A 23,028-nucleotide genomic window follows, 5' to 3' on the forward strand; every position below is an offset into this window, starting at 1 on the left:
AAAACTAAAAAAATGAACTATCTTTATCTTTATATTTAAACTAAAATATTGATGAATATTTATAAAAAGTATCTCTCCCCTAACCTTTATTTTCTCTTTACTATTGTCCTTTTCAAACATGCATGCATTTATAGCTTAGCTATTAAGCTAACGGTTGGCACATAGGATTGATTAGTAATAATGGTGTTTGTTGCAGGATTTTTTATTTTAATAAATAAATTAAATATAATAATTATCAAAATAAATAATTTAAAAAATATTTACCCAAATAAATATCCTTCTCTTATCTCGTTTATACTGTAAATTATGTATTTTTAAAGTAAACGTGTTAACGTGATAAATGGACAGTCCATCTTTCTTCTTATTTAAAATGAACTGTTTATTTTTTCTATTATTTGAAACATTTTATTTCTAAGAGTTTGGTCAAATTAAAAGTATTAATATTTTTTATTATTTTCAAAAATTATATTAAATTATTTATAAATGCATATATCTTGTTTACACTGTAAACGAACGAGACATATAAAAATTGAAAAATTATTGTAAACGAGATAAGAGAAGGATATTTATTTCGATAAATATTTTTTAAATTATTTATTTCAGTAATTATTATATTTATTTTATTTATTAAAATAAAAAATCCGTTTGTTGTAGTACTAGTAGGAGAGTATATATTTAAGAGATTTAATTTTTAGCACATGTATGTTGGTCCTTATTTTTTCACTTATAAATACAAGTGCAATTAAATCTTGTAAGAAAGCGTGGACACAAATCAAGGAATAATGTGGATACTGATGGGATTGTGTATTGTGGCTGTGTTAGTGATCTATGTATTTCATTGGATTATTATTCTTACAGACCCAAAATTCAGAAATAGATCTTCTCTTCCGCCTGGTTCAATGGGTTTTCCATTCATTGGAGAGACCCTTCAGTTCATGATTCCAAGTTATTCTTTGGACATTCACCCTTTCATCACAAAGAGAATCCAGAGGTATGTACTAACTTATTCAGAACAAAATTCAACTTAATGAAATGTAGGTTGGCTAAAGTTTTTATTTTATATTTTTATAATAATGTCAAAAAGTTTGGATTTAGTTTTTAGGCAGTATGAATGTAAAAACTAATGTTCAGTCACATACAAATTTATGAAGTAGCTATTTTTTGAACTTATTACTTGACTTGTAATTTAAATACATAAATTTATTTATTAGATGATGTTTTAAGATTTCTTACCAGTGCATTTTATGGGTCTTATTAGACTCCTACAGTCTTTACTTTTATATATGTAGTTATATACCGCTATCATTATAAAGATGAAGGGAAAAAAACAACTTTTTTTCATGTTGATTGGGAGGTATTTTTGCGGGCAGCGAAAATAATAAGTTACATTAATTCAAAAAGCGTCTTCATTAAAGAAGGTGCTGAATATGCTGTCTGCAAAGGTGCCTCTCACGTAGTACACAACTAATAATAATAATAATAATAATAATAATAATAATAATAATAATAATAATAATAAAAAACCAAGACATTCTGGATAAACGCCAAGCTCACTGTGCATCTCCTGCTTCTAATCTGTTAGATTTTATCAATAATATTTGCATTGCCACGGAAAACATCTTAGGTAATAATACAATGGTGAGTTCTATAATGTAGAAAGAAGATTCTTTCTATAACTGTATATTTTTGTTGTCAACATTACTATGAGACAAGTGTCCAGAAAGAGAGTATGATTGAAGACATTTTCTGCAATTTGAAGCTTTTATGCAGAATAGGTGGAGCCCCACAACACATGATAGCTAAGTATTTTAACTAATTAATTTTGTTCATTGTGACTAATTTATAAAAATGATACTGAGCTTGTTGAAATGTTTTAATAATGGCCCAATAACTCATCTACAAATTAAATTCTATTGCCATACATCATGACCAAAATAACTTTTTCACATTTTATATTTTCAATGATGATGATGATGATGATGATGATGATGATGTGCGTAAAAAAAATTATCCGATAAATCTAACATTTGTGGTAAGCATTAAATATAGTTTTTTGTTATAAATTGATTTGGACAATATTTAAATAATCATTCTAATCCAAAAAATAATAATTTTTAAATTTTTAACTACTCACTGGATCTTGCCATCTTTATTTCAATACTATTTACTAGTAAACTAAATAATAACAAATTAAATAATAATTAATTAAATATTTTTTTCACATTCACAACTAATCTACACATAAATTCGTAAATTACATTAGCATAACTAATTATATCATAATTGAATTTATGTATGTAAATTAACAATTAACCAAAAAAATTATGAAAAATTCCGTTAACAAATTACTTCATTAATATTTATTAAATGAATTAATAACTAAATTAATATCATCATGTAAAACATATATTATGATGAAAAATAAAATTTCATCAAAATCACAAAAAATCAAAATCAAAATCTTAAACCATCTAACTCTAAACTCTAAATAAAAAATCACAAATCTTAATTTCTTAATCATAAATCCTAAACCATCCAATCCTAACTCTAATCAATCTAATTTTAAACGTAAAACATTCTTCATCAAATCCTAAACTAAATAACACTAAACTCTAAATACTAAATTATTTTATTCATGAATTTAAAATAAATAAAATAAAATAAAATTTAAAAGGTTTATATTCCAATTTTAATATGTTAATTTTTATTCAAATATTAGGAATATGAAGTAAATAATAATTTATTAGAACTTTTTATAAAGTTTATATTTAAAAACATCAGTTTTTGTTAAAATATTTATTATTTTATAATTTTATGAATGAATTAAAATTAAAAATACAAAAATACAAAAACAAAAAAAATTGTAACCAAAGTGGCAAGAAAAATGAGCTAAATAATTATATAAATAAATAATATCATAATGTATCTAATAATAAATATCGATAATAGTCTAGTTGATCTTTATTAATTAGTTAATATATAAAAGTGACAATATTCATTTTAATAAATAACTTATCGTTCTTCTTATTATTATTATTATTATTATTGAAGAATGATTTGAAATATGAAATGTGAAAAGGTTATTATTTTAGTTATGATGTACAATAAGGGTTTAATTTGTAAATGAGCTATTGGGCCATTACAAAAAAATTTCAATCAGTCCAGTATCATATCTATAAATTAGTTATAATGAAAAAATTAATTAGTCAAAATATCTAATCATCACCTGTGTTGTAGGCCTTAACATAATCTGCATAAGAACTTTAAATGACAGAAAATGTCTTTAATGATATTCTCTCTCGACACTTGTCTTATAATAATTTTGACAACAAACACATACAGGTATAGAAAGAATCTTCTTTCTACATCATAGAACTCACCTAATACAATAGGCATCTAAACAGCCCATGTCAGATAATTTTTCTAAAACCTCAATCCCAAAACTAGCTCGGTGCTGGGAATGCAAGACACTAGCATGCAGTTTAATTTAATCACAGAAATAAGAGAAAGATTCCGTGAAAAAGAGACACAATTTGAGTCACTACAAGAAAATAAGTTTTCTGCCACGTTTTTAAAGCGTATCGAAAAGTGCTAAAAAGGGTGTTGACAGCTTTTCGCCATGTTTTTTTAGCTATCGGCACGCTTTTAAAAGGGTCACATCCGTTAGCGTACCAGTTGCTTTATTGCCACGCTTTTGTAGATCTATCGGCACGCTTTTTGCCACGCTTTCAACTCTTGCCACGCTTAAAAGCGTGGTCATATGTATTAATCTATCGGCATGCTTTAGAAGCGTACCGAAAAGTGAAAGCTATAGCTACGCTTTTGAAGCGTGCCAATAGCAAAAGATATGGTGTCGCTTTTAAAGCGTGCCAATAGTCAAAGAAACATAGACCTATTGCCACGCTTTTAAAGCGTAGCTATATCCCTATCAAATTAAAAAAAAATCTGACATGTGCTTTTACACGTACTCTAATGCACTCCAAAAACAATAAAAAAAATTAACAAAAATTTGTGAATATCATTTAAAAAAATTAATTAACAAAAATTAATATTACATTAATAAAATTCAAACCAAATTAGCTATATCAATCTCTTATAACCAAAGTAGTTATAAAATACATTGGGATAAAAAAATATCAATACATAAAAAACTTATTAGAAGTCATTAACTTATTCCATCTCTTTGTCATTTTTTGTGTAGAAAATAAAAAAAATTAAAAAATAAATATCAATAATCCAAACATAATATTGAATTTTGCGGTTTATAGGCAAAAACTCATGCTACTGAATCTTGTAGCTCACAGCATTGGGCTTTAGAGAAAGATGGCCCTCTTGGAAGACTTCTATCATTTTTGTAGCACTTGAGGATTTTATATTCTTTACTTTCCATTCTTCTTACGTGCAACAAGTTTAAAAGAAATGCCATGAAAACACACTCAACCATTTTATCTTCATTTAATAATGATTTCAACAAGTCTAAGCACAACTACACAACTACACAACATACTGCAGTTTTGTATTGTAACTATCAGCTTGAAAATGCTATTAATACCTTTCTGAAACCACGATCGCCGGACAGTACGCCGTATGTGTCGCTCATGTCTTTCTAAGATCTCATGGACGGTATGCATTTGAGATATTAAGGGTCCTGAAAATCGACCGTGTCTCCTTGATCCTGTGAACTCTGTAATGAAGGAAGTAAATGAAAATAAAGGCTCAGCAAGGATGCATAAATTGCATAAACCTAAAACAAAACAATGCTTGATCCATTTATGCTCTTGAGAAAAACAAAATTTCTCTTTGAAGTCAAATAATTGCCTAGCATATAGCATTACAAGTTCCAAATAGAAGAATCATGATAAATACAACAACCTAAAATAGCTAACTTAGAGCAAAGAGAATTAAAAAAATACAATGCAAAAGACTAATCAAATCATGTGGGACTTTACTTTTAAAGCGAATTACACAAGGGATGAAATTAAATTGACAGAACTATTTATTCATGATTATGAATAGAGGGGAAAAAACCCTATATTCCCCGTCAAGAGTGTCACTCTTAATTTGAAGAAAAAAAATGCTACTCCATTATGTCCCAAATTTTTCATATATTGACCCCAAAAAAATCTGATCCAATACTAAAAATTAGTTTATCGTGTTCAGTTTTCAAGTCAATTAGATTGCAAGTAGTATGCAAAGCATAATATGAACAACAGCACGACGTTAAAAAAATATATTAAAATAGTATAAAAAGGAATAAATGATAGCTATTTTTCTATTTTCTAATATTGCACATTAGTTAAAACAGCAGAAAATAGCAAAAATCATCCAATAAAAGGAGTGTTGTTTGAATACTAGAGTTCTACATACCATTGTTAACACTACTAATAATTTAGAAGTACCAAAATTTATCATTGTTGCTTTGCTTATTCTTAATTGGAAACAAGAAATGCAAGAAGAGTTCAAAACCTTGATGAGAACTCACACCTGGACCTTGGTTCCTAGACCTGGAAATGCTAAAATAATAGGGTGGAAATGGGTTTTTATAATCAAAAGACTACTTGATGGTTCTATACAAGAACATAAAGCTAGATTGGTAGAAATGATTTAGAAACTTAATAATACCTTTACTTTGAAAGATCATGGTGTTTTGTCTTATTTCTTGGAATAGAGGTACAAAGAATGAAATTTGGACGGCTTCATCTCTCACAAAACCAAAATATATTAAAAATTTGTTGTCCAAGCTTGGCATGAGTAAGGCTAGTTCTATGCCTACTTCTATGATATCTTCACTACAATTACTCTCTACTAGGTCAAAGAAATTTGATGATCTTAAGTTCTTTTGATTTGTTGTTGGAACCCTTCAATATGTTACTATCACTATCACAAGAACTACCCACTAATCAATTCAATAAAACAACAGAAAACATTCAATAATCATCCATTTTTCTTGATTACAAATTAAAACAGCAGCACAGCAAGAGCTAATCACTAATCAATAAAACAGCAGAAAACATTCAATAATCATCTATTTTACAAATTGAACCAGCAGCACAGCAATAGCTAATCACTAATCAATTCAATAAAAAGTTAACAGCAGAAAACATTCAATAATCATCCAATTTTCTTGATTGATTCTAAATGGAGCATTTTAAAAAATGAAGATGGAGCACAACTGAGCACTAACCTTCGAGCAACACGGCAAGCAGAACCGCGAGACAGAGGCGAGCAGCTTTTCGAGCGGAACGGCGAGAGGGACGACAAGCAAAACAGCAAGAGGAATGACATTCAAGGACGAACCTGGTTGCGATCTTGAGCGCGAAGGGTGGCGACGGTGAGATAGATGGCGGCGTGATAGAGGTTAGGGTTTTCTGAACCTTTCAAGGAAAAGCCATTCAAAGTAGCATCGAGGAAGACAACGACTACTGACAGTGACGGCGACGGCAAGCTCGAGGAAGACCACTGTAATGAACGGCAAAGATGACGATTACGGCGATGAAGGCTGGGTGCGACGAAGGCGATGAAGGCTGGGTGAGATGAAGGGCAGTGATGAAGATGACGATGATGGCGATGAAGGCTGCTGGGTGCGATGAAGCTCAATGATGAACGACGAAGGAAGCTAAGGGTTCAAGAGTGAAGATGAAGTGACGGTGCTGTATGTTTAGGGTTAAAAGTGAATTTGGTAACAATAAGAAACTAGTGTGTTGTTGTTATTAATTTTAGGGTTAAAATTTGAAAACTTGGAGAAAAAAGTAAAGTGTGGAAAAAAATAAGTCGGAAACTAAATTTTAGGGGAGGGAACTCTATCGGCATGTTTTTTTACGGTGTCAAAATAAACACAGTATAGCCACGCTTTTAAAGCGTGCCGATTTCCCTCTATGGCCACGCTTTTTAAGCGTGACAAAAAAAGTGTGGCTAAATTTCAAATCAGTGGCCACCCTTGTAAAAGCATGCCGATTTCCCTCTATGGCCACGTTTTTCAAGCGTGGCAATAAAAAAGCGTGGCCAAATTTCAAATAAGTGGCTACCCTCGTAAAAGCGTGTCGATTTCCCTCTATGGCCACGCTTACGCTTTTCAAGCGTGGCAAAAAAAGCGTGGCCAAATCACAAATCAGTGGCCACCCTCGCAAAAGTGTGCCGACAGGCCTTTTTCTTGTAGTGAGTTTATGGTTTTTTCGACATCAAAACAACGGAAAAATTCTTGGTTGCATGCTTTATAAAAAGCGCAACCTTAAAGGCGCTCCAAGAATCATTCCTATTGAATACATCATTATTACGATCCTGCTAATCATCTGAAAAAAATTAGACCTAATCCAACATACGAAGTCCTTATCCAGATCACTTGACCTTCTGCTGATGCCCAAAATACGCCAAACTGACTGAGTTTTAAAACAATCTCTAAAACCGTGAAGAATATCTTCCTTGACCAAATGACATCGTGGGCAAGTCGTTGCTCCCGCTAAGCCTCTGCGATCTTGAATAAACAATTTAAAACTCCCACAAATTATAAATAAAATCCCTACAAAACTAATTTTTGTTACAATTTAACAAGTTTTTTAATAGAGGAGTCGTATTATCCTAAAATGAAAAGATTGAGGATCGAAGTGTTTTTTTTTTTTGGACAAAGGGCCATTGTCCTTCATGAAAATGGACAAGAAATGTCAATATTTTGGACATGTGGTCCTTTTAAAATTTGTGTTGTATACTAAAACTTCTGTGTTGTGTATCAAAATTTTTGTATTGTGCATTAAAATTTTTGTGCTCTAGTTTTCTAAACATATATAAGAGAAGAAAAAAATGAAAACGATGAAGTCGATGATGATGATGATGATAATAATAAAAGAGGATGAGTCGAAAAAAAAAGAAGAGAAAAAAATCAAACAACAAAGAAAAAAAGAGAAAAAGGAAGACGACAATGGTGGTGGCAGCGACAATGATGATGGCGGTAGTAGCAGTGACGACGACAACAACAACGATAACAAATGAGAAAAATATGCTTGAAAGCAATAGTATCTACGTACGTACAAAGGAGAAAAAGTACGCGATAATTTGATTAAAAATTTGGTTTAAAATATGTTTAGATGCCTAATTTTATTGTTTAAGTAAATAATTTTAAAAGAATGACATTTTAGTATTGAATTTTGAAAAAAGATGGTACATTTGTAAGAAAACCTAAAAAAAAAAGGCTAATTTGTTAATATTTGAGTTTACTTTTTTCCCCATAAATACAACTGAGCATGTCTCCTCTATTTTCAGTCAATAGGAATATAGAGGATGTAACACCCTACCACGCAAAGCCTTACGCTATAGTCGTAAATCAAAGGTGGTGAGATATTATGACTTCTAAAACAGAAAAGTACATACATATATTTGGAAGATAATAATATAGCTAGGAGCCTATGAAAAAAGATGAGAAAACAAATAATCGCATTACACTCGAAACGTTGAAGATATAAAGTGTCAGTAAACAAAACGAATGAGACATATATATATATATATATATATATATATATATATATATATATATGATTCAAAAGGAGATACATAACAATACTAGTCTCGACCTGCGAAGACAAGTATATATATATATATATGATTCAAAAGGAGATACATAACAATACTAGTCTCGACCTGCGAAGACAAGACTGGCTAGAAAGTATATTATAGAACCAGAAGTTAAACAAAACATAATCCTGTTTCTCCAAAGATTAACCTCTAAGAGGGATATACATATACATATATCAAAAGTGGAGAAAAGTACTACATAAATATAAATAAATCCGGAAGTAAAGTTTTAGCTTCATCAAGATTCCAGCGCACTCAGAGAGGTGCATCATGTCCTGCTTCTGAAAACAAAATCCAACAACGGGTGAGAACCCGAAGGTTCTCAGTAGGATAATAATTCCAAATAAAGACTATATAAAAAGATATGAACCCGCTAGGCAATCATAAACTCCAATCAACACAAGGTTCAAGCCTAGAGTTCTTTTCTAAACCAAACAGACTAAACTCTAATAGATACTTTTAGTTTATCCTTTACTTGTCTCTTCACTTATAAAATTCTTTAATACAATAATAATTCTCTCATAGTTACAGACAAAGAATTTTAAGTTAAACAATGTATTCATCGGCCTTAAATCAAAACTGCCATAATCTCTTTTTTATCTGTTAATCATCTCAATCTCTAATGATTGTCAACTCACCAAACTTGGCTATGATTCAAAATTATAACTCTCATCTCATCATTCATCTCATATCAATTATTCTCTATATTTTGTCTTAATTTGGAGCAAGTAGGGCAACCATAACCCTTGCATCTATCCAAGAAGTACTAATCTCAATTAAATTCATTTTCATCATCAAGCCATATCAATACATCGCATTAGTAACAACCCTCAGCATCACCACCGCCAGCATAAGAGATTTATCAATTATTCAAACACATACAAAGCAATATAAGAAATACACAAGTAAAGAGAACAAATAAAGCAATTAGGTCAGGTAACATATAGACATAATTAACCAACAAGGCAACTCAAATACAAGATGCACACCCAATCAAATATACATAAATGCAAATGATGTATACCTGTCCTACTAGCCATGAGCTCACGTGTCGGATAAACTGCAAGAACCCGACACACCCGGTAGCTAACCCGGACATCGTCTCTCTACACAAAGAGAATTCTCAACCTTCCAGGAGGGAATCCTCAACCTCCGCAATCAGAGAGAGATTGTGATGTAATGGTAGAAAATTCTCAACCTAGCTTGTTCATGCCACAGCCAGAAATTAAATCGAAAGGAAGTCTCAACTTTTTCCATTCAATTTTCTGATGTAATAAGAGAGGGAATCCTCAACCCTGTTTGCCCACCACAACAAGAGAGGAAATCCTCAACCTCAGCTTATCTATCACAGCAAGAAAGAAAATCATCATCTCAACTTGCCTATACGTGAGCGGGACAAAGCCACCGTCATCACCATATCAATCCAAAACTTATTTCAATTCAACATAATTAAACATAACCAAAATTCGAATTAATAATATAGAATTGAATCAAATGGAATTCTCAACCTTCTATCCAACTCTCCAGTGCAACAAGAGGGGGAATCCTCAACCTCAAACTTGTCCACCGCAACAAGAGAATAAATCCTCAATCTCAGCTTGTCTATCATAGTAAGAGAGAGAATTCTCAATCTCAACTCACCTTTACGTGAGCAAGACAACACCACCGTCCTCACAACGTCAACCATAATGCCTTCTCAATTATAATCGTAACACGAGAGAGAAAATCCTCAACCTCAACTCGCATATTCATTCCGGGATATAGTATCCACCATACTCTTGGGATATAGTGCATATCACACTTTTCAATCATAATCTCGTTATAATCCCCATTCACATATATAAATGTATAGTCTGAAGGGAATCCTCAACCTTCCTAATTTGTTATCAATTTATCAAGCTTAGGTTCATTGATCCCTATCTTTTATCAATTATCAACTTCATTAACTCGTGAGCGGGATAATATCACCGTCCTCATCACGGGTGGAACGAATCACCATCCCCGTAACCATGTCATCCGATTTAACCAAGCGTTTATCCGAGAATAATTCAATTCAATACCTTCAATATACTCTCACTTATTCCAGGGCCTAAAAACTAGTTATCGGACCTTAATTGGGGGTTACGAAAAGTTACAAACTTGTTGGGAAAGCCAAACAGTCAAAAACAGAGTTTAATTGAGAAAATAAGACTTGTGCGTACGCATCACCCTTGTGCGTACGCACAACTTGAAAAATTCCTGAGCGTGCATATACATACCTCTCGTGGCTACTCACAAGTATTTTTCCTCATTGTCATGTGCGCATGCACCATACTGTGCGTGGGCACCCATACCAGAAATTCTGGTTTTCTGTATAATCTTAGAATTGATCTTAAACCTCAAATTTTTAATCATTCATAACTTCCTCTACAAAATTCAATTTTTCCAATATTCTTAAACCATTTTAAAGGTCTCATCACCACCTTAATTTTAGATAAATTTTATTGAAATTCAAACTTTGAGCGCCAAATTATGGCCCGTCAAAGTTAATTAAAAACTCATTTTTACCAAGTTTTACAAAAGGCTCATTTCAACAAATTTCCAAATCCAACTTAGTTCAAACCATTCTAAAACCTCTTCTATGCATTTCAACACTCATCCATCATCTTATAACCATTGAACACCTAATCAAATAAGTTCTAACATAATCATTCCAATTTCACAAGTTTTCTATCAATAATCAAATTAACAATTCATCATATAACCAACTCCTCATTATTCAAATCAACAATTCACTCCAATACCATTTCTAAACACTTCAAACACTCACTTATCAATCCATATCCATTTCAAGCCGAATCGACCCAATCATAACACATTTAGCACATTCTTTCAAACACACTCATTCACAACAACAACATACAACACTCTCAATTCAACCAAAACTCATTAGTTTAGCAATCAATTTACACATGGCAATCACCACTTACCATGACTTACCTAATAGGGAATATCACACCCTATCTCAACCCCCGACCCAATTCTCATCACTTAGCCTTTCATAGGCGAACATATCACAACACTTTTTAATTCAACCATACATATGCATCATTACTCAAATTCATGCTAATACACATCATCATTTCAATAATCAACCAACACAAAATCCACACTAAGAATCAATCATTCACAATAATTATTTTTATTCAATGCCATCTAGGGATAATTAACATAGATTTTCACATAGTGTTACATGGTGCCTATCCGAAATTAAGATATGTACCTTAATGATAGCGATTTCAACCTCAAAAAATTCTTCTCCAACAATTCCAACCTCCACTAAAACCTCACCACTCTGATCCGCAACTCAACTCCATAACAAATCAACCCCAAGGCCAATTCCAACAAGGCAAGATAATTCACACAATCTAATCACAATAATTATTCAATATTTATGCTAGGGTTTTACTTAAAATTATGGATAATGAAGAGAGTTAAGCTTTTTTACTGTATCTCACGCAATCTTTGGCTGAAACTCTATCAAAACTCAAGGTTGAACCTTCCCTAAACATTTAAAAAATCGAAATTCCTCAACAACTCAATCCAAAATTGCAAATTGAAAGGAAATGGAAAACTGAACAGTGATTTCATGTTTACTTACCATAATACCTAGATAGAATTAAAGAGGGATTTGAGACAAATGGCTGCAAACGACTTGTCAATCGAAGTTCTGGATCAAAAGTTATGAACAAATGAAAATGATGATAATAGTGCCAAGGGTTTTGAGCTCTCACATCTCTTTTCTCTTCCTCTACCGTGTCTCTACCGTGTCTCTCTCTATTGAAGGGGGAAGATGCTGAATTCACTAAGTTTGGGGGTTATATACCTTGGGCTTAGGTTAAACACGGGTTTAATTTAATTGTTTTAGCCCATTGGCCTAATTTAAAACCAAAACCTTTAATATTAGTCTTCTTAATTTATATTCTAAATATTTTTATTTTTTCAAATTATAAATTCTAATTTTTTAATCTTTTTTATTCATATTTAATTTATTAATAAATTATTTATTATTTTTTTAAATTTTACAGAGGACATCCACCATTTACAACAATTATTTATTATTTTTTTGTCAACAGATTTGGTTCCATATTTCGAACTAGTTTATTTGGTCAACCAATTGTGATATCAACAGATTCTGAATTCAATAGTTACTTGATGCAGCAAGAAGGTAAATTAGTTGAATTATGGGCAGGTCCTGCTACTAAGATTTTTCGACAATCTGATGGATTTAGAATACCTTTCTCTAACATCCACAAGTACATTCGAAGCATCACTTTAAATCATATTGGTGCTGAATGCATAAGAGAAAAGTTGATTTCTCAATTTGAAGAAATGTTTATAAAGACTTTGCATCAATGGTCAACTCAAACATCAATTGATGTTAAACAATCTATAACAAAGGTATATACATTATTGAGCAATTCTTTCAAAATAAAATAAAGAAAAATTTTAAAATTTAAAACAAATGAATTCAGCTTTATTTATTAAAATATTTTTTATAGTTATATGAAAAATCAAAACACTCTAGGATGATCTGCATACAAAATAAAAGCATATCGAAAGAGAGTACTCCAATTTGCATACAAAGAATGTCTTAGAGTAATCCGATTTTGCATACAACTCCAAAAAAATATATTTAGATAAATAAAATTAAACTAATTTATTTTAAAATTTAAAATTTTTATTTTTTATTTTAGAAAATTTTTCATATATATTATTTTGCTAGCTAAAACTATTTCGGAAAAACTAAATTATTGATCCATCTTATTATTCTTGTGTTGCAGATGAACTTTCGCTTCTTTGCAAAGCATTATTTTGGATATGATATTGAAAATTTATCTAGCAATTTTGAAAGGATATCAGAAGAATTATTCACAGATTTTACAGAAAGGTTGAAGACAATTCCATTAAATATTCCAGGAACAAATTACCACAAATGTTTGAAGGTATGAAATCTTAAAAATTAAATACCAAATTTGACTTCTATATCTTATCCACTATATATATATATATATATATTAACTAAGTTTATATGAATAAAGTGACATACTCTTTTTTACACATTTTTCCCCAACATAGAACATATTAATTATAAGATAATAAAAAAATAATTACAATATATTATTATTAATTAAGTCTAATTCTTATTAAAAATTGTTAATTTTTTGTTTATTCAATTTTTCATGTAATCAAATTAAAATTATTTTTTTTTAATTGACATGTATTTTAATTTTTAGGTTTAATTATTCTGTTAGTTTCTATAATTTTATCAAATTTTTAATTAAATTCTTATATTTTTTTTCTTTCAATTGGGTCATTACACTGCTTTTGAATTTTTTATTTTATAATTAGGTGTTTTCTAGTATAAAAAATATTAGAGTTAACTGAATATTTCTTCATAAATTGAAGATATTCATAACTAAAAACCTAATTAGATTTTTGACTGCTTGTATTTTAAAAAAAAATATTCTGTTAATTTTAACGTATTTGATATGAAAAAAACTTAATTACAAAATTAAAAGCAGTGTATAGATCCAATTAAAAAAAATATTGTGACCTAACTAAAATTATAGAGATCAACAGAATAATTAAACCTAATTTTTATAGGTATGTCAACAAAACTAACTAATCCAATTAAACAAAAATATATTTTCTAGTCATATGAGTTTTACCAACTTGGCCATAGTATAATAATATTCTAGATTTTCAATTTTTTTTCTTTACTTTTTGCTTTTTTGTTCTTTCTAAATTTCTTATATTTTTATCTTAAACATTACATGTATATAGTTGTTTTTCTATCTTTTTTTTTTTTAGGGTTAAGTAAGATTTTGTTCTCTAAGGTATAGGCCGAAAATTTTTTTTGTCCCTAACCTTTTTTTGCATACAAAATCATCCCTAAGATTCAGCTAAATTTTAAAATAGTCATTTGGACCAAAATACTATTCTCTTTCTTCACCAAAATACTCAGTTTCTGTTCTTTTTCTTCTCCATTACAACAGCATCTCTTCTTCTTTTTCTTCTTCTTCATCAAAGCATCAGCAACAATAAAAATGAACAAAAACAATATAATAAACATAAAAAAGCAAAAACAAAAGCAGAAGCAAAAACATTTTTATTCTATATTCAAAATCAGAAAAAACAGAAGAAATAGAAAAAACAAAAATAGAAGAACAATGGAATCAGAATGGAATCAAAATCAACAACAACAATGGAATCAAAATCAGAACCAGTGTAATTAACAAAATTAACAAATCAACAATGTAATTAACCAAAGAAATAAAAGCAGAAGAATCAACAATATAATTAACAAAATCAACAAATTAGAAGCAAAATTAGAACCCTAGGGAGGAGTAGCGGGAAGAGCAGCGACGAGGACGCAAACCAGCAGCGAGCGACAAGAGGTAGCGGCGAGCAGCGAGTGGCGAGCGGCGAAGAGCAACGGTCCCTTTCTTCTTCTTTTTCCCTTTCCCGTGGTTTCCTTTCTTTGTCGCCCCACCTTCTTTTTCTTCGCCTCCCCCTCCTTCTTCTTCTTCTTCTTCTTCCCTTCTTCCTTTTTCTTCTTCCCTTTCCCATGGTTCCTTTCTCTTATTTTTTTTCTTTTTTTTATTTTATAATTTTTTTGTTGGGTAGTTTGGTTTAAAATTTTAAAATTTTAGTAAAAAAGATGATTTTGTATAAAAAAAAAATTGGAAGACAAACAAAATTTTTTACTTATATCTTAAGAACCAAAATCGTACTTAATCTTTTTTTTTACTACCACTTTGGTTCATATTCATTCAAAAGATTTTTCATAAATTATTCTTATATTTTCCTATATAATTAATCATGATTACACTTGCATTGTAAACACATTTATTTTCACAATCAGACTTTTGTGTTTTAAAATCTTGATAACTCAAGTATTAGTAGTATTCTAATCAATTGATTGAGGTATGTAGTAGTAAAATGTCTTATATGTTTGTTTTTTTTCCTAAAAAAATTCAGATTATTCTTTTATTTCTAATTGAGTTAATAATGGTAAATGATAATATTATGAATGCTTATTTATTTTGATTATGCACTTTAGTATCGAAGAGTGATACTCCGAATCAATTCCTAAAAAAAATTTGTTTCGTACTTTAGTTTTTAACAAATTTTAATTATTAAATTGATCTTTAAATTTTATTTCGTTGGATAAATTAATTTTTACATTATATTATTTATTTATATAAAAAAATTGATATGAATATTTTAAAAATTCTTAAAAATTGTTATGTCTTTATTAAATAACGATAAAAACAGTTGATTTGTTTAATTCTTTTACTAAAATTTAACATTAGGATTGAATAAAATATTAAAAACTGATTTAATGATTAAAATTTTTTAAGAACTAAAATTTTCGATTAAATTTTTTGAGGCACTGATTTGAAGTATTACTCAATATTGAGTTTGGTAAACTAATATTTGATGGCATATGTAATTTAGTCGACTACTTATTTAGCTTTCATATATGGTTAACTGAATGGTCGAATCGGTTTAACCGAAAATTAATGTTTAATTCGGTTCGATTATCAAACAAGACCATTCCATTTCTAAACCAATTATACCTAACTATTCAAATGCCCTTCAATATATATGTTGTCTTCTCGTTCAAACGATTAGTATCGCTAATGCGTTGTATTGTTTCCTTCTTTTTCTGTATCTTCTCTTCTCTTTTCTTTTTTTCTCTTCTTTTTCTTCCACCTCTTCTCTTTACTAATAATGAAATCTTCTCTTTACTAACAATGAAAATGAAATGAAATTAAATGAACTAATATATGGACATTATCTACATTATATATAAACAACACTAACCTAATTCCGCAAGCTATGACTATGAAAAAGTGAAACAACCTTCTCTTCTTCGAGTTTGCTTGCAAAGAGTGCAAAATTGAGCCGAAAAAAGTTTGTATTTGGATATGAAATTATGTCTCAGAAGTTAGTAGGTTTAATTATTTTGTTGATTCTTATAATTTTATCAAATTTGTAATTAAGTTTTTATATATTTTTTTTAATTAGTTACCTACCCTATTTATGATTTTGTAATTAGGTTTTTTCTATTGTAAAAATTATTAGAATTAACTAAATATTTCTATCATTAAGAACCTAATTAGATCTTTTACCATATAATTTTTGAAAAAAATATTTTATTAATTTTAACGTTTTTTACATAAAATGACCTATAATTACAAAATTAAAAATAGTATAAAGACTCAACTAAAAAAATATATAAAAATCTAATTAAAAAATTGATAAAATTATAAAGAGATTAAACCAATTTAGTATTACTTATTTTGTAGCTAGTAACTATAAATCGGTTTTCTTAATAAATTTTAGGGTTAAGTACGATTTTGATTCTTAAGGTAGGGACTGAAATTTTTTTTTTTTGGTTCCCGACTTTTTTTTTGCTACAAAATGGTCTCGAAAGTTTAACTTAGTTTTAAAATCGTCCTTCGGACGAAAATATCCTTCCCCCTTCTTTCCCAAAATCAACCAAAAAGCATAGGCAGAAGCAAAGGCAGAAGGAGAAACAGAAGCAAAATCAACAACAATGGATAATGGAATCACAACAACAACAAAAACAGAAGCAGGAAGCAGAAGCAGAATAACAACAATGGATAATAGAATCACAGCAACAACAAAAACAAAAGCAGAAGCAAAAATAGAAGCAGAAGACAGAAGTAGAAAGCAGAAGCAGAAGCAACAACGATGAAACACCAATGGATCTGTTGGCGTCCGGCAAGGAGCATCGACAACCGTCCAACCTCGCGGATCTGCTGGCATCGACATGACCTCACTCCAGCGGCGGCGACGGAACATGGCTCGATGGCGACCGATGACGGCGGTTCGTGACGAGGACGACAGCAGGGCGTGGCTGGACGCGGTCTTCCTCAGCGCCTCCGTTCCTCTCTTCTCTTCCTCTCCGCTTCTCTTTCTCTCTCCCTATGCCCTCTCCTCTCTTGTCGTTAGTGTGAGTGAAATCTGGAACCCCTCCCCTCCCTTCCTCCCTTAACCCGTTTTTTTTTTTCTTATTTTTTATTTTTTTCGTCAGGGTATTTTTGGAATAAAAATTAAAAATTTAGTAAAAATGATGATTTTAAAATTAAGTTAAACTTTTAGGATTATTTTATAGCAAAAAAAAGGTTGAAGACGAAAAAAATTTATAATTTCTATTTTAAAAACCAAAATCATACTTAACCCTAAATTTTATAAGTAAACTAGTGAAATAAGGTTAACGTGAAATTGTAGTATACTACGCGAAAACGTAAATATTTCTATTATTATCTAACATGGAAGATAAGTACTTTTATTTATTAAAAAGAACCAACCATAATATTTTACAAATATATTATTATAGAGTGAGGATATGAGAATGATTGAAAATGATTGTGTGCAAGTAAAATTAATATGTAACAATAACATTGCTCTTATGGTAGAAAGGTAAAATCAAACATGAATAATTTTGTAGGTTTAGGTAATATATGCCTTAAAGACATACGTTAAAGTTATTAATGGTAGTAGAAGTTTTAAAATTTTTACTTTAATAAATGAATAATAAATATATTAAAATTTTAAATTTTGTATATTTTTTTTGTATAAATTTTTTAATTAATAATATTAAAGGATAAGTATTGTTTTGATCCCTAACGTTGAGGGTCAGAATCGAAACCGTCCCTGATGTAATTTTTAACTTAAAATCGTCTTTAATGTTGCATTTTATTTTAAAATCGTCCTTTCTAATAAAATTTTTTAATTTATTCCTAAACTACCCCTACTATATTAAAAAAAATTATAAAATTAAAAAAAAAAAGAAAACGCGTTTGGGTGGGGGTTGAGGGAAAGGGTATACGAAGGGGAAGGGGAGGGGAGGGAAAGGGGGAAGGGGGGAAGGGGAAGGGGGGAGGGGGACGGCGACGGCGGCTCTGTGATGGTGATGATGGAGGAGAGGGGAGGGGAAGTGGAAGAAGCCAGAGAAGAAGAGAAAGGGGACGCGGGTTCGGGGTGGGGGGAAGGGGAAAGGACGCGGGGTGGGGGTGGGGGGAAGGGGAGAGGGGAAAGGGGAAGGGGGAGGGGGACGGCGGCCGCCTCGCAACCTCGCCGCCTTGCCACCTATGCCTCGCCGCCCCCACCTCACCGCCTCCGCCTCGCCGCCTCCGCCTCGCCGCCTCCGCCTCGCTGCCTCGCCGCCTGTTTTCTTGCTTCTACTTTCTTGCTTTCTGTTTCTTGCTTTCTTACTTCTGCTTTCTTGTTTTCTGTTTCTGCTTGTTGTTTGGTGTTGTTGCTGTTGTTTGGTGTTCTTGGTGTTGGTGGTTGGTGTTGGTGGTGGTGTTTGTGTTGGTGGTGGTGGTGGTGTTGGTGGTGGTGTTGGTGTTGGTGGTAGTGGTGGTGGAGGAGGTAATTGTGTTGGTAGTGGTGAGGGTATTTTTGTCAAAAAAAATTAAAAAGACAATTTTAATACGAAAAAAAACGTTAAGGATGATTTTAAATCCAAAATTATAATGGGGACGGTTTTGATTCGGACCCTCAATGTTAGGGACCAAAACAATACTTATCCCTAATATTAACGTATATTCTTAGAGCAAAGTAATACTTGATTTCAATTTAATTTTATTTTGGTCTCACAAAATGCAATATTAAAATCTGTGAGGTTATATGTTATGAACTAGTATTGTTAAAATTGGACCGGATCGGCCAGTTCGATCGAAAAATCAATGAACCAGACCCTAAGTCAGTTTACTAATTTAATCGAACAAGGTAGAGAACCGGTGTGAACCGGTCAAACTCGGAATGAATCGATAAAAATCGGTCAAATTCGGTAAAATCGGTTCAACCGAACCGCTGAAAGTTAAAATTTGTCAAAATGGGTCGGTTTCGAACCCCTGTCCTCGTTGAAAAAAGAGCAAGTCATAACCACCAAGCTATCACAATTCCAGTTAATGTATTTACAAATTATTATATATATAGATATCTTTTATCAAATAATTTACTTCTATTTAATTTATTTTAATTTTAATTATAAACTCACTTATTTTTAAATTAATTATATTTTTATTTAACAATAATTATAATTTTTTTTCATAATTATATAATATCTATTAATATTATTTTTTAATAAATACTTGTAATATATAATAGTATAATAGATATAAATTTATTAATAAATTATTAAAATTTGAAAATAATTATTATTTTAATATAAAAACAAAATAAAATATTTATGATAGAGTAAAATTAACAAAATACTTATTATTCCTGTTTCATATTATTTTAGAATAACTAGATATTCTTAAAATGTTAGTAAAAATATGTATTTTAATTTTTAATTTTAAATTTTTTACTATTTTTTATTTTTTATTTATATAGGACTAGATTAACCGGTTCAACCAGTGACCCACCAGTTGAACCAATAACCTAGTAACTCAGTAGCTTAACCGGTTCGATTACCGATTCGGTTCTGACAACTATGTTATGAACAATAATTTAAGATTAAATTTAAAATTTATTATTTTAATATTTAATTTTAATTTAATTTAAAGTTTATACAAGGTTGCAAAATTTAATTGGTGTTTTACTAAAATAAAACCATCTCTTTATACTGAAATCATGATCATTTCTTTAATCATTTTCAATACAAAGTAAAACTTTAAAACAAACACTTTCTATAATATTAGATTTAGAGAAAGTATAAGGCCAGTATTTTTATTAAAATTTGGCCAGCATATAATCAACAAAAGAAAAGTAAATAATCTTACACCATTAAATATAATCTCACACCATTAAATATACTAATGATGACTAATTGATAGCTACAAATCACAAAACCTGCTGTCCTAGCACTCCTATTTTTTTCCTTAAACATCCAAGCAGAAAGGTTAAAATGTTACTGATGTTTTCTTTGAAACTGAGTTCATTCAGGAATGGAGAAAAGCATTTAAAATTATCAAAAATATTTTGGAGGAAAGGCGCAATTCGCCAGAAAAATATCGAGGAGATTTTCTTGACCAGGCAATTAATGACATGGAAAAGGACAAAATTATGAATGATGACCAAATTGTGTACCTCGTATTAGGGATATGGTTTGCTAATTCTGCATCAATTTCATCAATGGCACAATTAATCTTCAAGTTTTTATCAGAGTATCCTTCAGTCGTGGAAGAACTAAGAGTATGCAATTATAAGTTCATACCAAATGTCTGTATCTACTAGCAAGTAGAGTTTTTCACTAACCATTATTTTTCTATGTATCTTAGGTAGAACATGAGCAAATTCTAAGAAGCCGAGACAAATCAAGAACTTCATCATTGACATGGAATGAATACAAATCCATGAAATTTACACAACATGTAGTTTAAAAAATACCAATCTTAATTGCTTCTTTTTAATTTTAACTTAATGAAATTTTGTTTGGGTGGTATTAAATTGATAAAAAATATTTTTTAATGAATTTTTTATTTTTAATGTATTTAATCAATTTTTAATAATAAAAATAAAAATATTAGACAAATATAAATAAATTATTTTTATTTATTGTATCCAACATAATTGATAAATAAAAAAATATTTTTGAATAAGATATTTATACATCAAATTATTTTTATTTTTTTTAATTTTTTTTAAATATTTATATATATATATTTTTTTAGAAGCTCACTCAAACAAATTCAAAAATAAAAAAGGAACTTTAATCATCTATATTTATCTAAAGAAAACATTAATTAGTTTGTTTTATTCATTGTAAATAAGTAATTCTTACTATGCATATTTCAGGTAATGAATGAGACCCTTAGGTTCTCAATTTTGCTTCCTGGAATATTAAGGAAAACATTGAAAGATATTCACTTTAAAGGTATACTACTACCTACAGTTCTCTCTAAATATCCCAAGTTCTGTAAGATGATGATATAATATGTTTAACTTTTATAATTTTACAGAATATATAATTCCTGCTAATTGGATCATCCTGGCTTTTACACCAAATCTTCATATGAACTCAGAAATATATGAGGATCCACTTACTTTCAATCCATGGCGCTGGAAAGTGTGTATGAAATTTTCATTTCCTTTATTTATCTTATTACTTTGTTAACTTGATCACTAACAAATTTGTTACATTTTTTTAATGTAATGAAGGAGCTTGACTCCTTCACTGTGTCCAAAAATTTCAAGCCTTTTGGTGGAGGATTGACACAATGTCCAGGAGCTGAGTTAAGTAGAGCTTTCATAGCCACCTTTCTTCATGTTTTGGTCACAAAATATAGGTAACACATTAAACAATAATTCTCATAAATGTTCATAAAGCTATGCACAAACATATATATATATCAACTTTTTGTTAATTATCATCAGGTGGACAAAAATCAAGGGAGGAAAAGTTGTTCGGAATCCTATTTTGGAATTTAGTGATAGAATTCACATCAAGATTTGGGAGAACCGTGAGAAAACTTAAAGCTTTATTCAAGTTCAAAAAGAAGAGAAGAGACATCAATAATTCAATATGCTAAATTAAATAAATAAACTATGAGCTTTGAATTGTCAACTCAATGCTTAAAAAGATCTCTCCTTCTATTTGAAATTGTGGTGTTTTTTTTTTTTCACGGTATTTCTCAACTCGGTAAGATAAGGACTAATTCGCCGAGCTCCATTTAAGGGTTTGTCACTGGCCAAAGGGTTGCTGCACGTACAATGCGATATTCAAAGTCATCACTATCAATGTTCGTAAAAGTACTATATATATGAGAGGTTTTAAGTTGTAGTTTAATTTGCACAATCATTGTTGTGGTTGTTGCAATGCAAATCTCTTAAATTGTTTTTATAACTTCAAATTAATTTTGTCTATTGTGAACCATTGTAGCCTTGATATGGTTAGTTAAGGGCCTGATACACTTAGATTGCAATCAAGTTATGTAAATTTAAACGGACTAAACAATAGAAACAACATTAAAAGATAAAATATGATGTTTTTTACTTCACACAAGCTTAGTTAATAATCCCTTCATAGTCTTAGGCCTTATAATAAAACCGGTTAGGATCAAAGTAAAAACACACTTTGTACAAGAATATTTAAAGGGGGATTTGCGTTTATGTTATAAGAACATATTTTAAGAGTACCGAATATGCTGGGATTGAAAGTGAGCACATAATGCAAATGAGAAAACATGCCTAAAGATACTTTGTTAGACTTGGTTACAAAAATGATTTATTCATATAGCATTTCTGTAAATATTTTACTAAAGGTTATTAAAAAGATATATTTTTTATATTTTCAATACATTCAAAAGATCAAAATTTAAAAATTTATTATTATTATACTATTAAAATAACTTTTTAGCAAAAAAAAGGCTAAATCCATTTTTAAATTTTAGAAAATATTTTAGTAATTTGATTTTTGAATTTTAAATATGTTCAGTT

General features: G+C 30.0%; 1 protein-coding gene across 3 annotated transcripts; it reads left to right on the forward strand.

Moving 5' to 3' along the window:
- Positions 1 to 696: 696 nt before the first annotated feature.
- Positions 697 to 22,514, forward strand: LOC112720162 (cucurbitadienol 11-hydroxylase). 3 transcript variants are annotated; one of them, XM_025771004.3, is made up of 9 exons: positions 699 to 991; positions 12,678 to 13,002; positions 13,386 to 13,547; positions 20,536 to 20,784; positions 20,871 to 20,963; positions 21,388 to 21,466; positions 21,552 to 21,658; positions 21,751 to 21,878; positions 21,967 to 22,514. In XM_025771004.3, exons 1-9 carry the CDS (start codon positions 783 to 785, stop codon positions 22,064 to 22,066), a joined length of 1,452 nt encoding a protein of 483 aa, XP_025626789.1. In that variant the 5' UTR covers positions 699 to 782; the 3' UTR covers positions 22,067 to 22,514. The 3 variants fall into 3 exon arrangements, with proteins under 3 accessions (XP_072062537.1, XP_072062536.1, XP_025626789.1); XM_072206435.1 differs by lacking the exon at positions 20,871 to 20,963 and having other exon boundaries at positions 698 to 991; XM_072206436.1 differs by lacking the exons at positions 20,536 to 20,784; positions 20,871 to 20,963 and having other exon boundaries at positions 697 to 991.
- The last annotated feature ends 514 nt before the right edge of the window (positions 22,515 to 23,028 follow it).

This window comes from Arachis hypogaea, chromosome 11 (assembly GCF_003086295.3).
Source record: "Arachis hypogaea cultivar Tifrunner chromosome 11, arahy.Tifrunner.gnm2.J5K5, whole genome shotgun sequence".
Lineage (NCBI taxonomy): Eukaryota > Viridiplantae > Streptophyta > Magnoliopsida > Fabales > Fabaceae > Arachis > Arachis hypogaea.

What these genes read in the sequence shown, in the direction of transcription:
- LOC112720162 (XM_025771004.3), top strand. Translation starts at nt 783, where the DNA reads ATGTGGATACTGATGGGATTGTGTATTGTGGCTGTGTTAGTGATCTAT. An exon ending in CAGTCGTGGAAGAACTAAGA is followed by an intron (nt 20,785 to 20,870) that starts GTATGCAATTAT and finishes TATGTATCTTAG; the next exon opens with GTAGAACATGAGCAAATTCT. An exon ending in GTTTTGGTCACAAAATATAG is followed by an intron (nt 21,879 to 21,966) that starts GTAACACATTAA and finishes AATTATCATCAG; the next exon opens with GTGGACAAAAATCAAGGGAG.